The sequence below is a fragment of the Schistocerca piceifrons genome, chromosome 11, assembly GCF_021461385.2.
Source record: "Schistocerca piceifrons isolate TAMUIC-IGC-003096 chromosome 11, iqSchPice1.1, whole genome shotgun sequence".
In the NCBI taxonomy this organism is placed as follows: domain Eukaryota; kingdom Metazoa; phylum Arthropoda; class Insecta; order Orthoptera; family Acrididae; genus Schistocerca; species Schistocerca piceifrons.
In genome coordinates this window covers 139,570,019-139,592,333 of record NC_060148.1, presented here as the reverse complement: position 1 = coordinate 139,592,333, position 22,315 = coordinate 139,570,019, and the positions used below count along the sequence as shown (strand labels likewise).

The window sequence follows — 22,315 nt, the reverse complement described above, 5'->3', positions numbered from 1 at the left end:
CATCGAGTGCGTTTTATCTGCAACGGGAAGATGCAGTAGTCGAAAGCTGGACTTGAGATGACGGAAAATGAGAATCTGTTTCGTTTGATAAGTAATTGCATCTGGTTAACATTTTCAACATTACATTCTGCCGCTTCAAATTCTATCTAGACGTTCGTATGTAAACAATAGTAACAGAATCGTTATGCAGTTCTTTATCATGGGGTTAACGAGCATTTCCTCGCTGCCACCGTTTACTCTGATGTCGACTGCGTTTTATTTGCAAAGTGAAGACGCCCTGCCCGGAAGCACGCTTTTAAACGTACACAAATCAGTACCTCCGTCTTTCTTTTGGTAAGAAATTACATCTGGTTAATTTTTTTTTTCCTATCCCGATTGGAGGGCGGCGCGTGGGTCTGCTCCTGAAACTGAAAGGTTGGACGAATGAAGGAAGTGAGTAGGAGCAGGAAAAGGTAAAACTCGTCGGTACTGCAAATAAGTAAAAGTGGTTTACTGGTGCATGGATATATACAGAGGCATGCCTAACTCTGTACGTGGGTGCGAAGCCTTAGACGCGTCGTAAGCAGAGCAGAGCAGAGCAGAATGCCGACATGGAGCGCAGTGCCCCGGCCGCCTGCCCTTTGATCAAATGGGCTGAACGCGCAGCGGAGCGGAGCTCGCAGAGCAGAGCAGAGCGGCACAGCGCCGGCCGGCTAGAGGCCGCTGCCGTCCGTGTCCGGCGTGCCGCCACCTTGGGAACTTGCACGTACGCCGTGGCAGCGTAGCTATCGATACCACAATTTTTACTACATTAAAAGTGTTAAAATTTCGTGATAGTAACGGAAAAGAAAAAGGTTGTTATCTAATGTCGTATTATCAAGACCTTGGTGAGTGTCTCTGCTGTTTCTTTGCGATAGTCTACCGTTAACTGAAGACCACGGCATGCGCCTCTTGCTGACACACTGGTGACGTCATAACACCACCGCCACACACGTTGGCCCCGTAATCGAGTCAGCCTGACATTATTGCCTCTCACCGGAACAGCAAGTCAACACTTTGAAGTCTGGAAACAAACAAACTGAAAGGCATTTACTAAAAAATATCTTAATACACAACTAAATTAAACTACAATTCTTTTACAAATAATCTGTATACGTAATTGGCTTTCGTGTGAAATGGCTCAAAGCATTCTGGCATGCACAGCGCAACATCACACACTGGACAACAGTCTGTGGTTTCTTTCCTTTCCCACACTCCATTTTCTTTTTTAGCTTTGCCACCAGACACTTAACACCATCTCCACGGCCACGCTTTGCTGTCAGTTGGAGGAAATTTTCTTCCAAAATGTCGCCCCGTTAGTCTGTCGCCTGCAGTCGAAGGGTCCGCCCATACTTGTTCCTTTCCGGCCACCGTGGCCAGTGTTTCTCCAGTTAACACACATGAGTTTATGTGGAGGATGTGGTTACCTGTGCAGCATTTTATACGTAACTGTTTACTATTCCCCAAATCAAAATTCTGTAGATAAGTAAGTCAGATATAGGACTTGCCAACATGTTTTGTATTATTTACAGTCTGTTACGTCATGTGAACGAATTGTTTTATTTTTTTTAATTATGTAGTGCTAATTACTAATTATTCTTACAAGTTTCAAATAATTCAAAATGTATTTCATGCTTTACTTCAATCCTGTAGGCTACATTTGTAAATAATTTCCGAACACCGGATTTTGCAAGATTCAGCTGCCACTCACTCACGTTACGGAAGAAACGTTTGCGGTTAACCCACGATTTGCACCGAGCAATGAAATCTATATTCACCGATGTTATGTGGAGGAGGTTACAATTTAATTTCCGTTATCCTCTGCGAATTATTTTGGAACGAGGTAGACCTTTTTTTGCTTTCACAATTGCAGTGTCACGGTCGGTAAAGCTGACAGGGGCTGCTTCGTAATCCTGCACAGTCACTCACAGCCCGCTGTGGTGTGGAGTCTGTCAGGCCTCGAAGCCGACACTGGCGAGGCGTGCGTGCAGTGAGTGCGTGTGGCGGCGCGCCGCTCAGCTGCGGCTCCCGTGTCCAGACCTGCAGTCAGATTGTGCAGGGCGCCACAGAAGGGTGTCGCGCCTTTTGACTCTATCGCCCTTAAAATACAATTGAAATGTCCTGCGCTGACGAAGTCGCCTTTTGCCTGTCTCAGAAAATACGGGACTCGATCGCTGAAAAATCTTTCCCTTGGAGCTCTCTTGTTTGATGTGGAGGGAGTGCAGAGGTTTAGAGAGGTGACCACATTCACAACGCCTGTCACAGTTCGTGCTCCCGGCTCTTTTTCTACATCCTTTAGTTACTGTGTTCGTGAAGAGTTACTCACCGCAAAATCTGCATTACGAAACTCTGCACTTGGCCGGTGGCCACCCGAGCGAGAAGCAGAAGGCGTACTTCTGCGCATGCGCGGGCGTAGCGAATCCCTCTGCTGATTCTGTGATGCTGGCACCCTTTCTGCCCCCAGACGGCTGTCGCGCTGGACCTGCACCGTACGTTTTTGACAGTTCCGTCACTCTCTTAATAGTAACTGGTTACAGAACAGAGGAGCGTTCCGTTCGGACAGCTAGGCCAACAAATTTAATTAGAATCAATGTTCATGTACACCGCATGGTACAGTAACTGTCACAATGTATCTGTGAAAATATATCATTTCAGAGGTTCCAAATACGTAAATGAAGTCTAAATACAAAGATTAACAATCTTCAGGGCCAACATTTTAATCAGAGTCATTTGTTTTGCAGACATATGACATATACAAATTAGACTGAAATCGGCCAGCTCTCTCGCAGGCGAATTGTTTGACGTACTGAGCAGCCCCTAATTCGCATCGTGTAGCGTGTGTTTCACATATACATATTTACCAAAAGATGTGGGAAATCCTGATTAAAAAAAATAGTCCGATCGTGCATATGTAACGTCAGTCCCGGATGGCGCGTAAATATTTAAGCGGAATGTCTCGGCGACAGAACATGCAATTGCACGTCTGCTGGGATAAAGTTGGACGTTTTCAGGTGTAAACCCATCCCTTAAAAGAACTGCCGTTGCGTTGTTTATTTCTGCATCGATAGTAATGACAGCTTGAAAGCCAGCTGATGTTCCTACAGCTGCCGTTGAGACTTGCTGCAAAAATAATACATCAGACGTGACATCTTGTATTAAATCATCTGGCGCACTAATTGTAACAGAGGTTGTTATCGAAATAATGTTTAGTGTTAGTACATCGTGGGCTGCCATTAGATAGATGTAGCGTGCTGTGACGTAACTGCGAAATTGCTACGAGAGTGGGAAAAAATATCTTTGTAATACTGGGACATTAAATGGCAGCTGGACGCTGGTGTCTGCGATCATCACCGACTTTGAAATTGTTGAGTACAACTGTAGCTCTAATCGCTAAACAGTATTACACATTTTATGTGGGAAGTGATGGTCCTGACTTAGTTTCGGCCCCCCTGTCGTGTGGCCGGTCTTTTCTCCGCCACCGTGGTCGGAACGCCCCTACCGCCTGCTCCCGCCCCGCTGCTGCTTCTGCGCATGCGCGGCCCTCTGCCGGATTCGCTGCCCGCATTCTGTGTCGCGCCCCCACCTGCGAGTTTCCCCTCGGCGACTGCGCCGGCCGTTTGCGCGGGCAGTCTGACGACGGGAATTCTGAAGCGCGAATGACGCCACCTGTTGCTGTTTGCAAGTGAATAGCAGTGTTGTAAGCGTTTTTGCCTAAGAGACGAGACCGAATGTTTACACAGGCTTTAGTTACGTAGAGAGTAATGCAACATGTTACAGTTATGTTGCTCTTTCCGGAAATAACTGTTTCTTTGGCGTCATTTTTATCGATGAAATTCGGATCTCGGAAATTCCTTTGTTATCTCGTGATCTGGCGTGCAAGACGCGTACTTAAATGAAAACAAGTGCCATGAAGTAGTCGCTGTGAAACCGGCCTTGAAACGCATTTGGTCGGTACACACCTGTCTGAAGCGTATTTAACAATGTTCTTCCACTCCTTCCACTAATACCCGCGCTGTTGGTGCTGCAGAGGAAAGGAAAGGAAAGCTGAAGCCTGTTTCTCGTCGCTCTTGCTGAGCACAATAATATTCTCAACTTATTTTCTATTTCTCTTTACGGACGTATTCAGTGACACTGTAACGCTCTTGTCATAGCTGATTCCCTGTTCTATCCTAACAGATTCGAAAAGTTCAGGTCTATTTGTCACTTGCAAGCCTAAGATGCTGTCTTCACGACCCGTTTCTCAGATTAATGGCCCGAGGTAGTTTTTGAGTGAAGCACTTGGATCAGTTTCTCACGTTTCCCTGGCCCTGCGAACAGTATCAGCCACCTATGTCGCCCACTGCAGAGGTGGCAGGTTAAAGGTTCCACCTAAAACTATAACATGGCGAGGAAATGCACCCCAGATGTTCTCCTGGTTTCTTACTTTCCATTCAGAGCTCTTAATAGACGAGTAGTCCAAAGATATTTCTAGCATCGCGACTGCAACAGGAAAAGGCCGGAACAGCTGTGGCACTCAAACTGTCCTCCGCCACACACCAGAATGTATCTGAGAAATTATCATTTCAGACTTTCCAAATCGGTAAATTATTTCAGAAAGGCGTTATCTTGTGAAATTTGGAGCAGTTTTGACACAATGCGGGATGCGTTACATTTTATCTTCATTTGCGCAATAGACACGACAGCAGATCTGGTGCAGTTATTGTTTACAAGTTTGAAGATAAGGATTTACAGTATTCAGGACCAATATTTTAATTTCAGTTATCTGTTTTGCAAACAAATGGTATGTATAAATTACATTGAAAACCACCTGCTCTCTCGCAGGCGAATTGCTCACTGTACTGGCTAGCCTGGATTTCGCATCGTGTAGCATGTGCTTCGCATACTTCCGTTCAAAATTTAATTTTTACACATTTCTGTCGCACTGGACTGAGATTTACGTATTTCGATATCAAAATAAATTTTAGCAATTTCTCAGATACCAACCACACACTTACAAGCACTAGTTTAAGTAAATGCGAACACGTTTGAAAATATATGACGTCCGTTTCGACAGCGGATGTCTGCCGTGAGTGCTATTGTGTTTGACGATGCGAAGAACGCAGGTGGAGTTCTGGGCTGTTTTCCGTCTGCTGACGCGTGCCATACCGTTCCAAAGTGCCGTAATAGCAGAGTGCAACAGGTGAATGGCGTAAGGCGCGATCCGAATTTTGGGGAGTCACCGTTTTTTTAGGAGGCTCTAGCGCGGTCACCACTCGCCGTCAGAAAATCACTGCTGATTGCTGCATGTTGTAGAAGAGTTTGTCCAATTTAATTTTGTGTTGGGTTTTCAACTTTGAGAAACACGTAGTCTTTGTGAAATAAATGAAAATCTGAGAAAAGTCGGAAAATTTTGAGGCTTTCGTTGTGAAGCCGACATACTACAGGGCAGGAAGGACGAAATTTGGATTTAGGAGCCCAAAACGTATGATTCTGGAATCGCTGAGAAAAGCTCCATCGCAGTTTGTTACCAATTGGTATTTTTGGTCATTGCACGCAGGGTGGCTCTGGATAGTTATTCCTAGGTATTTTACGGTAGGTAACTTACGGTTTCCACCAATTTGTGATCAGCAGTGTAATTGTACAGTAGTGGATTTCTTTCCCTGTGTATGCAGAGTATATTACATTTATTTATGTTGAGGATCAACTGGCAGAGCCTGAAATATTCATCAATGCCGTGGAGGTCACTCAGCAAGTCAATACTGTCTCCTGGCGCCGCTGCTTCCTCATAGAGAATGTTAAGGAGCTTCCGTGTGTAACGCCGCCACATGAGGGCCACAGAAGCTCTCGTTCAGAATGCAGTCTGCCACTTTGGTCACACATGCACGCACGGGGATGCCAAGTCTTAATTGTATCACAGCAGAGAATGGAATGAATGTTCCAAATGTGGTCTGCTTCCAACGCGTGTACAGAGACGCAAAACTGTACTTTGGGAAAGTGCCGTATAATTCCAGTGATGGCTGCATGTCCCACGTGATTGAGTATAATTCCCTGAGAGATGGTAGTTTGTTCTGTAAGAGCAGCAAGTGAGGTGTGTGGGAGAGGAATGATTTTAGGTGGTTCTCCAATTCCCTTTATTTGAAGGTGAGCTGGGAAGACTGTTGCAGATGGTGTGAGCATGATGTGGTGTGAGCACTGCTAAAAATGTGACATTACAGTTAAACATGAAAATTGCTTGTGCGGTGCACGCACTGAAGTGAATTCAGTGTGAAATCTGAAGTGAAGATACATTCTAACTAAACAGCTTATATGGTAGTAATTTGAGGAAGGTGCAGTTTCCGGGGATGTAATGTAGCAACATAGACACTGCTAGCAAATGGTTTGGAGTAATTATGTAATGTAGGAGACTGGTGCAAAGAACTAACATTAACGAACAACAACCGGTATTCTCGCATTTGTCTCTTGGAAGAGATTAGGTGTTTACATTTCGAAATACAGGCGGTTGTGAGAGACGTCGGCTGTATTCTTGTAAGCTGTTTGAATATTGTATGTGGGACGAGAAACGCAAGACAGAGAGGGAGAGAGAAGTGGAGTTTATGAATGATGGAGTATTTGTCAATTGTTCCTGAGCTTTTGCAGAAATTGCTTGTGAAATTTTTTACAGAGTGAATTCTGAAAAGGAAGCTTTGTCACGTTGGTTTACAGATATCTCCTGTTGTTGCAGTAGTTGTGGTGTTACTGGAGTAATTGTGTGGACTGCAAAAGGTAGAAATGAATAGAGAAAGCGATATTTTTTTCAGTTTTTTATTTTAATATTATGTAGAATGAAGTAAGTACATGATGTCATTTCCTCTACTGACACGTATTAACGCTGTGTTAGCATCTCGACGAGCTGCTGATGGTCGCACAGCCTGGCCATGTCCAGGGGGGTGCTCCCGTCATCATCAGCCCTCGCCCCCCTGTCGGCTCCGGCCTGCAGCAACGCAGCCGCCGCTTCTGCGTGGCCATTCTGTGCCGCCCAGTGCAGCGGCGTCCACCCCCACTGATCCCTGCCGCTGGGGTCGGACGCCGCAGAGAGCAGCAGCCGCACCACAGCCGCGTCGCCCCTCTCTGCAGCGAAGTGCAGGGCGGTGAACCCGAACACCTCGTCCCTCGCCGCCACGTCCGCCCCAGCCGCGAGCAACAGCCGCACCTCCTCCACCGCCCCCACCTTAGCCGCCTTTATCAGCCTCCTGCCTCGCTCCTCCTCAGAAGGGCTCCTGCACAAAACATCGACACACTTACTCTCTACTATCGAGACACACACACACACACACACCAAATGAAAGAAACTGTCACGGCCGCAAAACTGCCAACAATTCTGAATACACTTCCACAAATCTAGAAATCTCGCTTCTGCGATACAGGTTAACCAGCGTATTACAGACAGATCCACAGCACTAGCCCATAATCAAAAACTTCAGCCATCTGCCATTAAAAATAGGTGCACTCCATCTCCTAACAAATTCATTTGGCACATTTCCTCAATTCACTCCACAGATCCGCCTCCTTTCACCTCGGCATGCAGTTGCTACCCAATCCTTCATCTACATTCAAACACACCCCTAAAACTACCTTCTCTGGGTACCAATTCCTTCTGTCACTTAGGAAGAAAACACTAGAAACCATACACATCTGTAAGTACTGAAATAATACTTCCTCACCAGACAGCTAAGTGATTCAGACCAGTAACATGGAAATTTTCTGGCATACCGACAAAAAATATAAAAGTCACTGCTTCGTACACAATAAGTTGGTCGACATATTTGAAATACAACAAGGGCACCAGGTCGACTTTCCCTGACACACACACAAACACACACACACACACACACACACACACACACACACACACACTACCCGCTGCATAATAATCGTCACATGTGCTCATATAATCATGCATGCAACAAGAGATACATCCACTGGAACATTCATTTCCATCTACTTACACACTTTGCAAGCCACCATATGGTCTGTGGCAGAGGGTATCCTGCACAACTACTATACTCAGTAATGTTAACTTTGTGTAACTTTTTGCAATTTTTGAAAATTCTGCACAGAAACCGCGTGAGGCAGTATAGTTAAAAAGGTCTTCGGAACTGAAAACGTATACCAACTATGTTGGTCTTGAATAAAATTTTTGTTTCAGTAGTAGTAGGAACACTTAAACCGTAACTTTAGACAAGTCTCAAAAAAGTACTATATTTCCTGTATCTAATGCTATGCATAAATTAGATCATGCCAGAAAGAAATCAGGTGTCTGTAAGAAATAGAAACAGACAGTGTTGATTCATTATCGCATGTTCACTTACAAATATCAAAATACTTGTACAGATCTGGCATTGCTGAACTTGAACCAATGTCGCGAGAACCTCTCCCCACAGCTGATGCAAGTTAAAGGCTAATCCCAAGCGAGAGGGCCAGTAAGAAGCTCCAAAGACAATTGAAATACTAACTAGAAACTACAGAGGTAATAAAACTGGTGCATTTAGTACAAAATAATCAATGTAGGTGGAGCAGCAACCGTATGAAACAAAAGTAATAACTGGTACATATAAAAAGTTCTCGACTGACTGCAGTCATCTGCTTTTTCCGTTCCGCTCCCAAACAGAGCGAGGAAGAAACGACTGCCTGTGTGCCTCTGTACGAGCGACAATGCCTCTCACCCTATGTTCGCGTCCATTGTGTCAAGTGTACATTTGCCAGAACTAGAACTGTTCTGCCATCAGCCTCAAAAAACAGTTCTCTAAATTTTCTCAACAGAGTTCGTCGAAAAGAACGTCGCCTCCCCTCCAGTGATTCCGATTTGAGTTCCTGAAGCTTCTGCACAATACCTCTGCGCCACTCGAAACTACCGGCAGCAAATCTAGCAGCCCAGCTGTCAGTCCTTTAGCTGTCTTCCGTTAATTCTACCTGTTGCCAATACCAAACACTCGAGCAGTACTCGAGAATAGGTCGCACCAGCGGCCTACGTGTAGCCTCATCTACAGGTCAACCACACTTTCCTAAAATTCTCCCAACAAACTAAAGTCGACCTCCCGCCTTCCCTACCACATTCCTCTCACGCTTGTTCCATTTCATTTCATATCGCTTTGCGAACTTTCGCTCAGACATTTAAGCGACGCCTCTGTGTCTAGCGGAACACCTCTACTGCTGTACTTCAACATTACGTGTCTGTTTTTCCTACTCACCTGCATCAACTTACGATTCTCTACATTTACAGATGGCTGCCATTCGTCACACCAACTAGAAATTTTGTCCAACTCGCCTTGTGACCTACGCTCACTCAACGACGACATCTTACTGCACACTAGGGGACAATCAGCAAACAGCTGCAGATACCTGTCCACCAGACCATTTATGTATACAGACAGTAACAGCGGCCCCACCACCTTTTTCTGGAGAACTCCTGCCTCTCGCGAACGCTCGCCACTGAGGACAACATACTGGGTTCTGTCACGTAAGAGCTGAGGTCCACTCACATACATGGGAACCTATTCCACATGTTTCTATATCCTGTTCTGTGGACATGTACGAATATGTTATTCAGAGGTGATCGATTAGCGCACCACATCACAGGAAAATCTGCACAATGCAAAGAATTGCGATCTTTGGGGTAAAAATTGCTCAGTCACCTCTATTGCAATCACGGATTGTATTAAACAGTCGGAAGAGAAAGAACTGGGTGCTAATGTTGCCTATCACAATAAAAGGATTGTAGTTTACACAAAAGACAGCCTTGCCGCTATTGGACGCATCAGAAAGGCACCCGAAAATAAACCACACGGTTTGCCAGAATCGCCCAGAAAGTGCACTAAGAAATTTGGGGAATAAATCCATCATTGCAAGCAGCTTCTCAAAATAGGTAATTTGATCAACCATAGGGACTTTTGTATGGCTGACATTACACAAATTAGTTGTTGCCGTAAAAACAGAAAAAATTATTTTCCTTCGAAGAAAGCTGTTTAGTGTAAGACACTGCATGAAATGCGATTTACTTGCAACGGACCTCTAAGTAAAGAAAAGGTCTCTAGAGAGAAGTCATTACTGACTGTCGATGCAAATACTTGATACAAGTCAGGAAATTAACAGAACTCTTTTATGTCGACGAAACTTGGGTGGTGAACCAACGACATTCCTCTTAGAAGACGATGACAGGGTCGTGACGTTGGCACCAAAATGGACGATATGATAGTGCAAGCAACAGCGGTGAATGTTGAATCCAATACTTGGTTTATTTATTGGTCTACATCAATGTCGTCTTCACCAAGATATTTCCCATTACATATTATACATTTATTCCAGTGCTTCTTCCAATGCTTAAAACTATTCTGGAACAATCCTTACAGTAGCATTTAGTTCTCTCAGAGGTGCAGTTTGAATCTCATCTCTTATGTAAAAGACAGCTCTTTAAGGTTTGTCTTTATTTTTGAGAACAAAATGTCACACATGGAGCGAACGTGTGGTCGAGGCCATCACTATAGTATTGTTTCTAGCCAAACATGCACAAGCACGCAACGAACTGTGAGCAGCTGCGTTATCGCAGTGCAGAAACGGTGAACTGTTCCGCCATACAACCGGACTTCTTTCCGCGTTGCTTCATACCATCGGGGTTGAGCTGGTGAGAAGTACTGCATGCTGGCTGTTTCATCTTGGGACATGGAGTCGTGGTGCACTGTACTGTTAAAACCGAAGATTACTGTCAGAAACGTAACATTCACATTTCAGTGGTCTTGACCATCTGTCACCGAGACGATCGAGTGTTGGTTTACGCATCGTTTGGTTTGACTCTCAGCTCGTCTTCCATTATGACCTTCTCGTCATCTTCATCTTCTTCGAAAGGTTTATACCAGTCGTAAGCACCTATTTCACTCTTAGTATACTCACCAAAAGCAGTATATACTATTTATAAAACGACGATGCGTTTTAATCCGTTCTCATAGCAAATTTTAATACAAATGCACTAATCCATTTTTACAGTAAACAAATAATCGCTGATACTCTTAAAATACCAGTAACCTTTATAACACCTGACAACACACTAAATAACCGATACGCATAACGTTGTACACACAATGACAAAAAGGAAGTAGGAATCTGAGTAATAAAACGCGTGAAATGACAAGTTTCCCGTATCACAAGAATGGTTGCGTTTCAATCCACCCAATCAAGGGGAACTTTGACCTCTTAGAGCAAACACAATGGAAGAGCAAGTCTTCAATTTTCCAGTATAACTACACCACATTTCGTTTATAATCGCTTCGGAACATATCCATCCATTTTGGAGGAAACTGTAGACGAAGATGCATTCAGATGAACAGGCATTCGGTTCTGACATATATTTGTAATAGATGTAGCAATCCTGGCTTTTGATTTCTGTTACTGTGTTGATGTAATTTACTCCACAATGTTGTGCTTCGGGAGGTGGCTATCGTCTGCTGTCTCGCAGTGGTGCCAACTCATTTACCCAAAAATGAACGCTGCCCGGATGGGTCTGCACAGTGCGTCGCCACCGATTTAAGGCGCGCGCCGCGGAAACGCCGGCACGGCATTTCGGAACCGAGGCGCATAGGAAAAGCAGGCAGGCCATTCCGGCCCCAAGCGGGTAAAAAACTCGCAGACGCCCTCGCGCGCCTTGACGTCACGGAGAGGAGGCTGCAGCGCCGAGCATTCAGTTTCGAGACAGCCACGAGCAAGGCTCGCTGTAACTGCGCCGTGGCAACATTGCATCAATAGTGCTCGGACGACGACGGACGTTACGTATCACGTTTTTCCCACGGATGAGCACTAGCGACGTGAGTGGAGAGTTCGATGCAAACGCAAGGACAAAGTGAATGTGAAAACTGCACGTGTGTGGTCAGCTCACTATCGGCCACAAGATTATGAACGGGATTTGAGAAATGAGCTTCTAGGGTTACCTTCAAGAGAGACGTTATTACCAGCAGCAATCCTCTGCATAAACATTCCGAACTGGCGTGGACAAGAAATTGTGGAAAGCGGTGATGCAAACGAAAGGGTAAAACGTCTTCACATACATAACACTTACAATAATTGAAACTGAAAAATTACCATAATAAAAACGAATTCACATAAATGCAACGCTTTTTGACGCATTACTATATCGCTTTACGGGAGTGAATGACTCGTTAGGTTGTACAGGCAATAAATAGTCAGCGTATTTCCCGTAATTTGTTTAGATTTACTTCTGTAAGGATAGCTGACGCTGATCAGATGACTTCGTAGCGTAGTGATATGGTTTCTGACTCCCATCTTGGAGGTTAAGCGTTCATATACTTGTATTTTCTATTACATTTTTATTTTTATATTTTATCAAACTAAGCTATTGTAGCCGCTTATGCTACTGATATTTCATCGCTTTTGTCAATTGATCTGATTTTTAGTGAGAAATTAATGCAGTTGAGTAGTACTTAGGAAAAAATTTTACGAGTAGTAGGCATACTCGGTAAATAATTTTAGGAATAATAAAACTAAAATTAAATTCATTCCTTAGAGATCCGGAAGTCGTGCACAACGCTGTGGAGCAACATGTTTGCAAAAGCGAGCTTTGACGCCTTTAGAAACTGTGTCACCGAAATAAAAGATAGTCGACGGAACCACATGTACAGACTGCGTTCATGAACCCACTGAAGTAGTGAATAATGATTTTGAAATTAAGGAACTAAGGGCCGAGATTGAACTTTTAAAAAAACTGAATGCACAGAAAGAAGCGGCACTAAAAAATGTGATGCAGCCTTACGAAGTAAAACAAAAGATCTCCGACGTGTTCTTTCGTTGAAGCGGGCAGAAAAGTCATCTGACGTGAAAGAAAAAGTCAAATTGCACAAAAGTGTAAAAAGTGTATTGTCAAAGTGTTTTACACCGGCGCAAATAAGATGCATATTAAACGAAAATAAAAGGGTAAAGTGGAATTCAGAGGACATTGCCCATGCATTAATTTTAAGAGCTCTGTCACCTAAAGCATACACTTATTTGCGAAAGCGAAAAATTCGTTTGCCGTGCAGGGCAACCCTTCTGAAATGGACAAAGGAATTTCAATGCAGACTTGGTATTCTTGAAGATATCCTGTGTTTATTGAAAGCCAAGTCACACACTTTTACTACTCGAGAGAGACTAGCTGTTCTGACATTTCACGGAATCAATGTTGACGGCCGCATATGTTACGATTCGTCTGAAGACGTAGTAGTCGGACCACATTCCAATGTACAAGTTTGCACGATACGTGGCTTGTGCAAGCAGTGGAAACAACCAGTTTACTATGATTTTGACACTGTGATGACCAGTAATTTGCTTCAGAGCATCATTAAGGCAGTTGAGGAATCAGGAATCGGTGTTGTTGCTGTGACGGGTGACATGGGCGGAAAAAATATAAAAGTTTGGAAGGAACTGTCTGTCGATACAGAGAGAACTTATTTCGTAAATCAAGCAGACGGCACCACGAGTGTATGGGTTTTCTTCGATGTACCACATCAGTTAAAGTTATTACGGAACCGTTTCTTGGATACAGGCATTACGCTACCTGATGGGTCCAAAATATCTCGGGCAGCTCTACAGGAACTTTTAAAGCATCAGAAGAGTGACTTAACGATAACACACCACATTACTGAAGCGCTCTTAAACGTAACTCGACAAGCAAGGCAGAATGTACAGACGGCAGCGCGACTATTTTCACGACAAACAGCTCAGGCTTTGAAGTATATTCTCCATAAAGACGTTGAAAGTAATTTTATTGAACTCGTTAACGACGTCTTTGATGTCTTGAACTCTAGAGTTCCAAAATAGGAATGCTCATCCCTGCGTAGTGGGTTTGGAATCAATCTCTCAATTTGAGAAAATACTTTGAACAGATTCTTAGATATCTGTCCAGCAATGCGCGTTGGTGACAAAGAAAGAATGTTGCCTTTCCAAAAAGGTTTTATAACTTCAATGAAATCTCTCTCTTTGGTCTTTTCGAAAGTATGAAAAGTGTGTAAGTTAGCTATATATTAACTTGTAGACTGAATCAAGATTGCCTGGAAAACTTTTTCTCTAGAACACGAGAATTAGGTATATTTTTTAACAATCCTACAGCTATTTAAGTAAGGAACAGGGTAAGTCTCCTTATACTGACAGGTAATGCAAGTGATATCTCTCTCTCTCTCTGGGAACACGCCAGTTACTAAAGAATTAAACACAGAGTCTTCCCAGTGTGACATCGACCCGGATCCTGCATCCCTAAGTTTCATTAGCAGTGAGCTCTGTGTAAATGTTGTTGAAGCGCCGCTATGAGAAATCCCAGAAACTGTGAATGTGGAAGAAAATTTAGTGACATGTAGTAACAATGGGGGACGACTCTGTAACCTCAAATGTTCTTCCAGATGCGGTAAAATACATTGCAGGCTATACTGCATTTAAGTGCCACAACATTGATAAATCACTAGGCTTTCCAGCAGCGAAAAGTGAAGGAGATCATGCTGCAGACTGGATATCAATTACATCTCGTGGTTGTCTTTACACTCCAACACCAGCATGGAGAAACAAGTGTGTTGCAGTTTGAAGAAGAATTTGCTGCTTTTCACGGAAATGGACTGTGTAAACAAAAAAATGTTGTGAAGTCTCTGTGGTCTATTACAAAACAAAAGTTCCCTGAGGTTCATGAAGCAGTTATTACTCCTTACATAAAAACGAGAATATTTGTCAGGATTAGGCATCTCAATCAAGAAGCAAAGTTGGAAGCAATGAAGAAATGTGCCGCAAAGACGAAGCAGTTATGGATTGCATCGTTGTCTGATAAACGGCAGTAGAAACAGACTACATTCATATCTACTTCTTCATCAAACGAGAGTTATTTTTCAACTTAATTATCATATATTTGCTCTTAATGTGTACAAAACCTGTCGTGCCCCTTGTTTTGACTTGTACAGATGTGTATCGAACGAAAGCAAAAGTAAAGTGAACGAGTAACATGGCACCGAGTCTGTGGTGCGGCGCACTTGCCGTCTAAGCACACGGCTGCGCCGCGCCAGGGTCCTCGTCGTGACGTCACGGCGCTCCACCCAATAGCAAGCGTTTTCGCTTGAGTGCCCCCCGTGACCCCCCCCCCCCCCCCTGTTCTGGAATATCGCGTAGAAGCAGCTCGTGATGTAGCTGGGTAGGAAGGGTGGGCACTCGCTAGCTCGCTAGCTCACGAAGTTTCAGACACACGGTACTCCGCTGTAAACAAAACACGGCCAGGCTAGGCTACGCCACTGTACCAGACCCCTCCACTGTTTACTTGTCTGCACTGCAGAACTACCAAGCAACTGTATCGTCTATATGTAGGTCACTTCTGGTACAATTTACGTTGCATGCAGACGTGTACACTAATGAGGCGAAGTTAGGCTACTACTTTTATATGGCGAATGTCAAATTCTGTCGAAACTGGAATGTCTGTCCTTCCCGTTGTTCATCGCGCCGGACCCTTGCATGCTTTATTAGGTCAGTAGTGCGAAGAGGCAGCTTCGACATCTCACAGAGGAAGAGGGAGAAGGCTGCAGCCGACTGGGCACTTGAGGAAGCTGCTCTGGCTGCGACGCCTATCAGTTGGCACAGTGGCAACAGACGTGCAGCCGAGGAATGAGGGGTCAGCAGACCAGAGTCACTCCCACCTCGCATTTACATTAATGCCACCCTTACCATCTGACACTCCACAGGGAACTCTTGAGGACGTGATTCCGAACGTGGCTTAAAATATTGTCTTTCTGCGCTGCAGTGCAGGCAGACGATACTGAAAATCATCATAAGTACCAGGCTCTTATTATGAATGCATCAATTGGCACGATACGAAATTACACTGTGGGACCTCACTTCATCCACGGGGTGATTAAATGGAAATACATATGCACATATTCTTACTAACATTCAGCCTGTTCTCGTAGTTCCGTGGACAAGCGACAGTGTATGTGGATCGAACACGGCCGCTGTCCAGACCCTCCCCTGCTCCAATGCGACCAATGAATGGAAAGTTTCCCAGCCGTTGTATGGGACGGATTGCTGCAGTACCAAGGCCAGCCAGGTACCCTGACCTGACTCAAATGGATTTCTTTCTACGGGGAGCACTGAAAGATGCAGTCTGACATGAACCCCAGGTGTGTCAGATGATGCGCGCCAGACCACACAACGACGTATCATCCAATGTAGCTTGTCCAGTTCATCTCTCTCTCTCTCTCTCTCTCTCTCTCTCAAACAGCCATTCCAAATGTGTCTAGCAGTCGATGGTGTGCAATTTGACCATATTGTTCATTAAAATGTGAGAACACACCTCACTAAGGAAAGTATTTAGTTTGTGGATGACAAGGCATCAGTTATTTTGAATAAATGTTTAGCTTATTTAAAATCTTCTCCATCTAGTACAATTTCGAGTAGTTTCTAATTTCTAACTGACAGCAGGTCTTTTGCACTGTAGAACCATCCGGGTGCTTCCAGGCAGAGACAGGCTGAGGTGACAGGTCATGGGATAGCGATATCTACGCATACAGATGGCAGCAGTATCGCGTACGCAAGGTATAAAAGGGCAGCGTGTTGGCTCCGCTGTCACCTGTTCTGAGGTGACTCCTGGCAAAGGGGTTCTGATGTCTTGATGGCCGCACGACGGGTTTTAACAGACTTCGATTGCGGAATGATGGAACTTGTTTATGACTTGATATTTTTAAAATTTACAGTATCTGATGTATCGATATTTAATAAAATACCGTTATCTACTCCCCATGTATCGAGGAAAGTATGGATATATCAGCGCAAAATAATCAACGTGCCTGCCTATAAGAATATGGGCTGCACGTTGTAAGTACACTGCCGGTTTTAGAGCTGTACGTTGGATTATTGACTTATTGGATACTCTGTACATCAACAAGCTATCCCCCTCAGAGCAAGAACTGAAAGGAAAACGACGGATGTTCACGCCTCCCTATAACCACCGTGCTAGCTACGGTAACTGCTTGTAGGTGACACACTGAAAGGTATCTCGTGGGTCCATCGTTCGGTATCGTCACGTATCCGATTTGTCCGCAACACTTCACGTCTACTACCAGGTTCTTGTGGTCATCGGTCCCCAGACTTCCACACTACTTAAACTAACACACACACACACACACACACACACACACACACACACACACACACACACACACACACAAAACCTTCTAGACAGTCCTCCTTAGCCATTTTGCACTTCTTGTCAATACTTTTTTAAACATTCGTATTTCCTTTTTCCTGCTTTATTTGCTGAACTTTTATAGTTTCTTCTTTTAACAGTTGAACTCAGTATCTCCTGCGTTAACCAAGGATTTCTATTTGGCCCTGTTTTTTACCTATTTGATCTTTTTCTACCTCCTCTGAAAGCTATCGATTCATCCCCCAAAACTTTATTCTTTGTTTTTCATTGTCCTAGTTTGTTATTGTGTGTGCTGTAAGTCCATTGCTTCGTCCTCTAAGAGTAAGTTTCTCACTTTTCTCAGTGTAACATAACCTGTTGTGTTTGCATCCCAAACATTTCCCCACTTCTTACCTTTCCAAGTCTTGCATCTCATCCTGGCATTCTATTTTTTTCTGCTTTGTTTTACATTCTCTACGGAGCATACTGATATTGATATTAGCACGTGCTGCATAATTAATACTATTATCCTGGACACTAAGTATAAAATTCGACACTATTGATGATGTTTTCAGTGTGCATGTAGCACATGTAGGTGTCTGTCATCTTATATTGAGTGTTTTTAAAATTTTTTTACTTGTAGGTATGTACTTCCTCTGCCAAATTACGCGTTATTCCCCGCATGATTTGTATGCACGAAAATTTAAGAATTTCTGTTTGTTGCCTGCTCCTGATATAATTTCAACACTAATTACATTGTGGGACCTTACTTCTTCCACGGGGTGCTTAAATGGAAATACGTATGTACATATTTTTACTAACAATCAGCCTGTTCTTCTAGAGGTAGTTCCGTGGACAAGCGACAGTGTATGTGGATCGAACAATGCCGCTGCCAGACTCTTCGCCTGCTGTAAATCGACCAATGAATGGAAAGTTTCCCGGCTGTTGGATGGGACGGAATGCTGCAGTACAAAGGCCAGCCAGGTACCCTGATCTGACTCAACTCGATTTCTTTCTACGGGGAGCACTGAAAGATGCAGTCTGACATGAACCCCAAGTATGTCAGGTGATATGCGCCAGACCACACAACGACGTATCATCCAATGTAGCTTGTCCAGTACATCTCCCTCTCTCAAACAGCCATTCCAAATGTGTCTAGCAGTCAATGGCGTGCAATTTGACCACATTATTCATTAAAATGTGAGACCACACTTCACTAAGGAAAGTATTTAGTTTGTGGATGACAAGGCATCAGTTATTTTGAATAAATGTTTAGCTTATTTAAAATCTACTCCGTCTACGTACAATTTCGAGTAGTTTCTAATTTCTAACTGACAGCAGGTCTTTTGCGTTGTAGAACCACCCGGATGCTTCCAGGCAGAGACAGGCTGAGCTGACAGGTCATGAGATACCGATATCTACACATACAGATGGCAGCAGCATCGTGTACGCAAGGTATAAAAGGGCAGCATGTTGGCGCCGCTGTCACCTGTTCTGAGGTGACTCCTGGCAAAGGGTTTCCGACGTCTTGATAGCGGCACGACGGAAATTAACAGACTTCGATTGCGGAATGATGGAACTTGTTTATGACTGTTCATATTTTTAAAATGTAGTTTCCAATGTATTGAAATTTAATAAAATGCCGTTGTGGCATTTTCTAAGAGCTCTGCCAACAAAGTGCAGTCTGTTTCACCTTCGCCACAATATCTGTGTGGTCATTCCTATTTAAGTTGCTCGTAATTGTAATTCCTAGGTATTTAGTCGAATTGACAGCCCTCAGATTTGTGCGATTCATCGTATACCCAAAATGTATCTGATTTCTTTTAGTACCCATGTGGATGACCCTGCACTTTTCTTTGCTTAGTGCCAATTGCCACTTGTCACACCACACAGAAATCTCTCTAGATCATTTTTTAATTGGAATTGATCATCCGATGATTTTAGTAGATGGTAAATTACAGTGTCATCTGCAAACAATCTAAGAGGGCTGCTCAGAGTATCTCTTAGATCATTTATTTAAATCAGGAACAGCAGAGGGCCTTTGACACTACCTGGTGGAACGCCTGATATCACTTCAGTTTTAGTCGATGTTTTGCCGTATATCACTACGAACTGTGACGTCTCAGAGGAAATCACGAATCCTGTCACACAACTGAGATGATACTTCATACCCACGCAATTTCATTAATACAGGGTATATACATGGACAAGGAAAAAAATTCCTGATTTTTCTCGGATCTCCCGGTTAAAAAGACACTCTCCCCCGGGCGAAAATACATTTTTTCCATGTTAAGTGGCAGTATACTTTCCCTAGGAACTGTAAAATTGGTGTCATTTCAATGGTTATGGTTTCATACAGCGGCTTAGAATTTCCCGGCACTTTAGAAAAGGAAACTCAGGGAAAGCAAACACGTTTTGGAAAGTTCTTTGATGTGCAGCAACATATACGCTACATACTTTAGTATTACGAAAGTACAAATCCGAATGTCACCAAACATCGTATGTTACTTTCCGATGCATTGAAATGGACATTGCGATGCGCTGCTGTAAGCCAGTCACAGCTCATGTCACATGATCTCGCCCGCCGTTGACAGCGGGTGTTCAGACCATAGGACACATGATATAGTCAGTGAATAGCAACATCACTCAATTAGGGCAAAAACACAAACAGGAAAACTTAATGGTTTAAACTAATTACATAGTGTTGGTACAGGAAAAGCAAAGCTTTCATATATAATATTTGCTGCGAAGATTAATAAGCTACAAGAGAAGCTGAGCTTTCACATGTAATGTTCATCTTTCTTGCGTGTTTGCACTTTTAAGATACATCACACAATGTGTCAGTAAAACGTTTAACACTAACATCAATCTCTGATCTTCTGGGTTCGAAAATTTTTCTAAATGGCTTGTCATCAAAGAGTTGGTCTTTCAATTAGCGTCAAACGATGTGCGATCTAAGAAATTCATCGTAAATAAAAGCCGAATTTCTTTAGCAATGCGACAAAAATAACTTCGTTGTTCTGCAAGGCGATTAATGCTTGACTGTCAGAAAGGTGAATATTATATTAAAATCTGGAACTAGTAACATATTTTAGCCTTCCGTAATTATGTGATGTATTTTAATTCACTTGATAGTTCCCAACGACAGAAATCCTTTTCTTTCCATTGGCGTGAGAACAGTAAACGAAGAGGAAACAGCAAAATCACTAAATGTAAATACATATCACATGGAGCTCCCCCCCTCCCCCCAAACCACTGTAAGTCAAACTGCTCTGCACATCAGCCCCGGATCTATGATATTTCATACCAGGGCAATACTAGACGGTTACATGGTGGCTTTACTCCGCTCAGCTCATGTAACCCCGTGTCCTATTGTCTGCAGGAAAGTTTATTTCTAGATGCGACGAGGCTTCCCATGGCAAGGACATCACGTACACTATACACGCATTCAAAAATCAAATTATCATTCATTTAGAAATCAACTTAAAATGTGATCAAAAATGTTCAAAATGCAACAGGGATTAGCTTCAAAATCATTTGAATAATCGATAGACCAACATGCTCTAGATGCTAGGTGCTTTGTGAAACAACGTTCTTTTTCCTCAAGAATACAAATTTGCCCCCCTCGCCACCGAAATTGCCGCCCGGTTGACATACTCCGGTTTGCTGCGTACACAACCAACAGCGACATTTCTGTTTCCAGAAGTGGAAGAAGGTACTACTCAGACGCGACTCAACTGCGCATGCGCGTGATTCCGCTCGTAACTGCTTAAATGAATCTAATGTAAACAGTTGTGACATCACGCTCATCGGAGGTAATTTGTTGTTACGAAGCATTTCATAGTCGTCCTAAAGCCTTTCACACATTTTGCTGTTGGCAGACGCTTGTATGAGCACTTATTTTTTATATATATATATATATATATATATATATATATATATATATATATACACTCCTGGAAATTGAAATAAGAACACCGTGAATTCATTGTCCCAGGAAGGGGAAACTTTATTGACACATTCCTGGGGTCAGATACATCACACTGACAGAACCACAGGCACATATACACAGGCAACAGAGCATGCACAATGTCGGCACTAGTACAGTGTATATCCACCTTTCGCAGCAATGCAGGCTGCTATTCTCCCATGGAGACGATCGTAGAGATGCTGGATGTAGTCCTGTGGAACGGCTTGCCATGCCATTTCCACCTGGCGCCTCAGTTGGACCAGCGTTCGTGCTGGACGTGCAGACCGCGTGAGACGACGCTTCATCCAGTCCCAAACATGCTCAATGGGGGACAGATCCGGAGATCTTGCTGTCCAGGGTAGTTGACTTACACCTTCTAGATCACGTTGGGTGGCACGGGATACATGCGGACATGCATTGTCCTGTTGGAACAGCAAGTTCCCTTGCTGGTCTAGGAATTGTAGAACGATGGGTTCGATGACGGTTTGGATGTACCGTGCACTATTCAGTGTCCCCTCGACGATCACCAGTGGTGTACGGCCAGTGTAGGAGATCGCTCCCCACACCATGATGCCGGGTGTTGGCCCTGTGTGCCTCGGTCGTATGCAGTCCTGATTGTGGCGCTCACCTGCACAGCGCCAAACACGCAAACGACCATCATTGGCACCAAGGCAGAAGCGACTCTCATCGCTGAAGACGACACGTCTCCATTCGTCCCTCCATTCACGCCTGTCGCGACACCACTGGAGGCGGGCTGCACGATGTTGGGGCGTGAGCGGAAGGCGGCCTAACGGTGTGCGGGACCGTAGCCCAGCTTCATGGAGACGGTTGTGAATGGTCCTCGCCGATACCCCAGGAGCAACAGTGTCCCTAATTTGCTGGGAAGTGGCGGTGCGGTCCCCTACGGCACTGCGTAGGATCCTATGGTCTTGGCGTGCATCCGTGCGTCGCTGCGGTCCGGTCCCAGGTCGACGGGCACGTGCACCTTCCGCCGAACACTGGCGACAACATCGATGTACTGTGGAGACCTCACGCCCCACGTGTTGAGCAATTCGGCGGTACGTCCACCCGGCCTCCCCATGCCCACTATACGCCCTCGCTCAAAGTCCGTCAACTGCACATACGGTTCACGTCCACGGTGTCGCGGCATGCTACCAGTGTTAAAGACTGCGATGGAGCTCCGT

General features: G+C 44.2%; 1 protein-coding gene across 1 annotated transcript in view; it reads right to left on the bottom strand.

Annotated features, from left to right (window-relative positions):
- Positions 1-6,790: 6,790 nt before the first annotated feature.
- LOC124719814 (ankyrin-3-like) overlaps positions 6,791-22,315 on the bottom strand; it is a 37,522-nt gene continuing 21,997 nt past the window's right edge. The window contains exon 4 of the mRNA XM_047245004.1: positions 6,791-7,253. Within this exon, the coding sequence (XP_047100960.1) occupies positions 6,860-7,253 (394 nt within the window). The 3' untranslated portion in view covers positions 6,791-6,859. The remainder of the gene's footprint in view (positions 7,254-22,315) is intronic.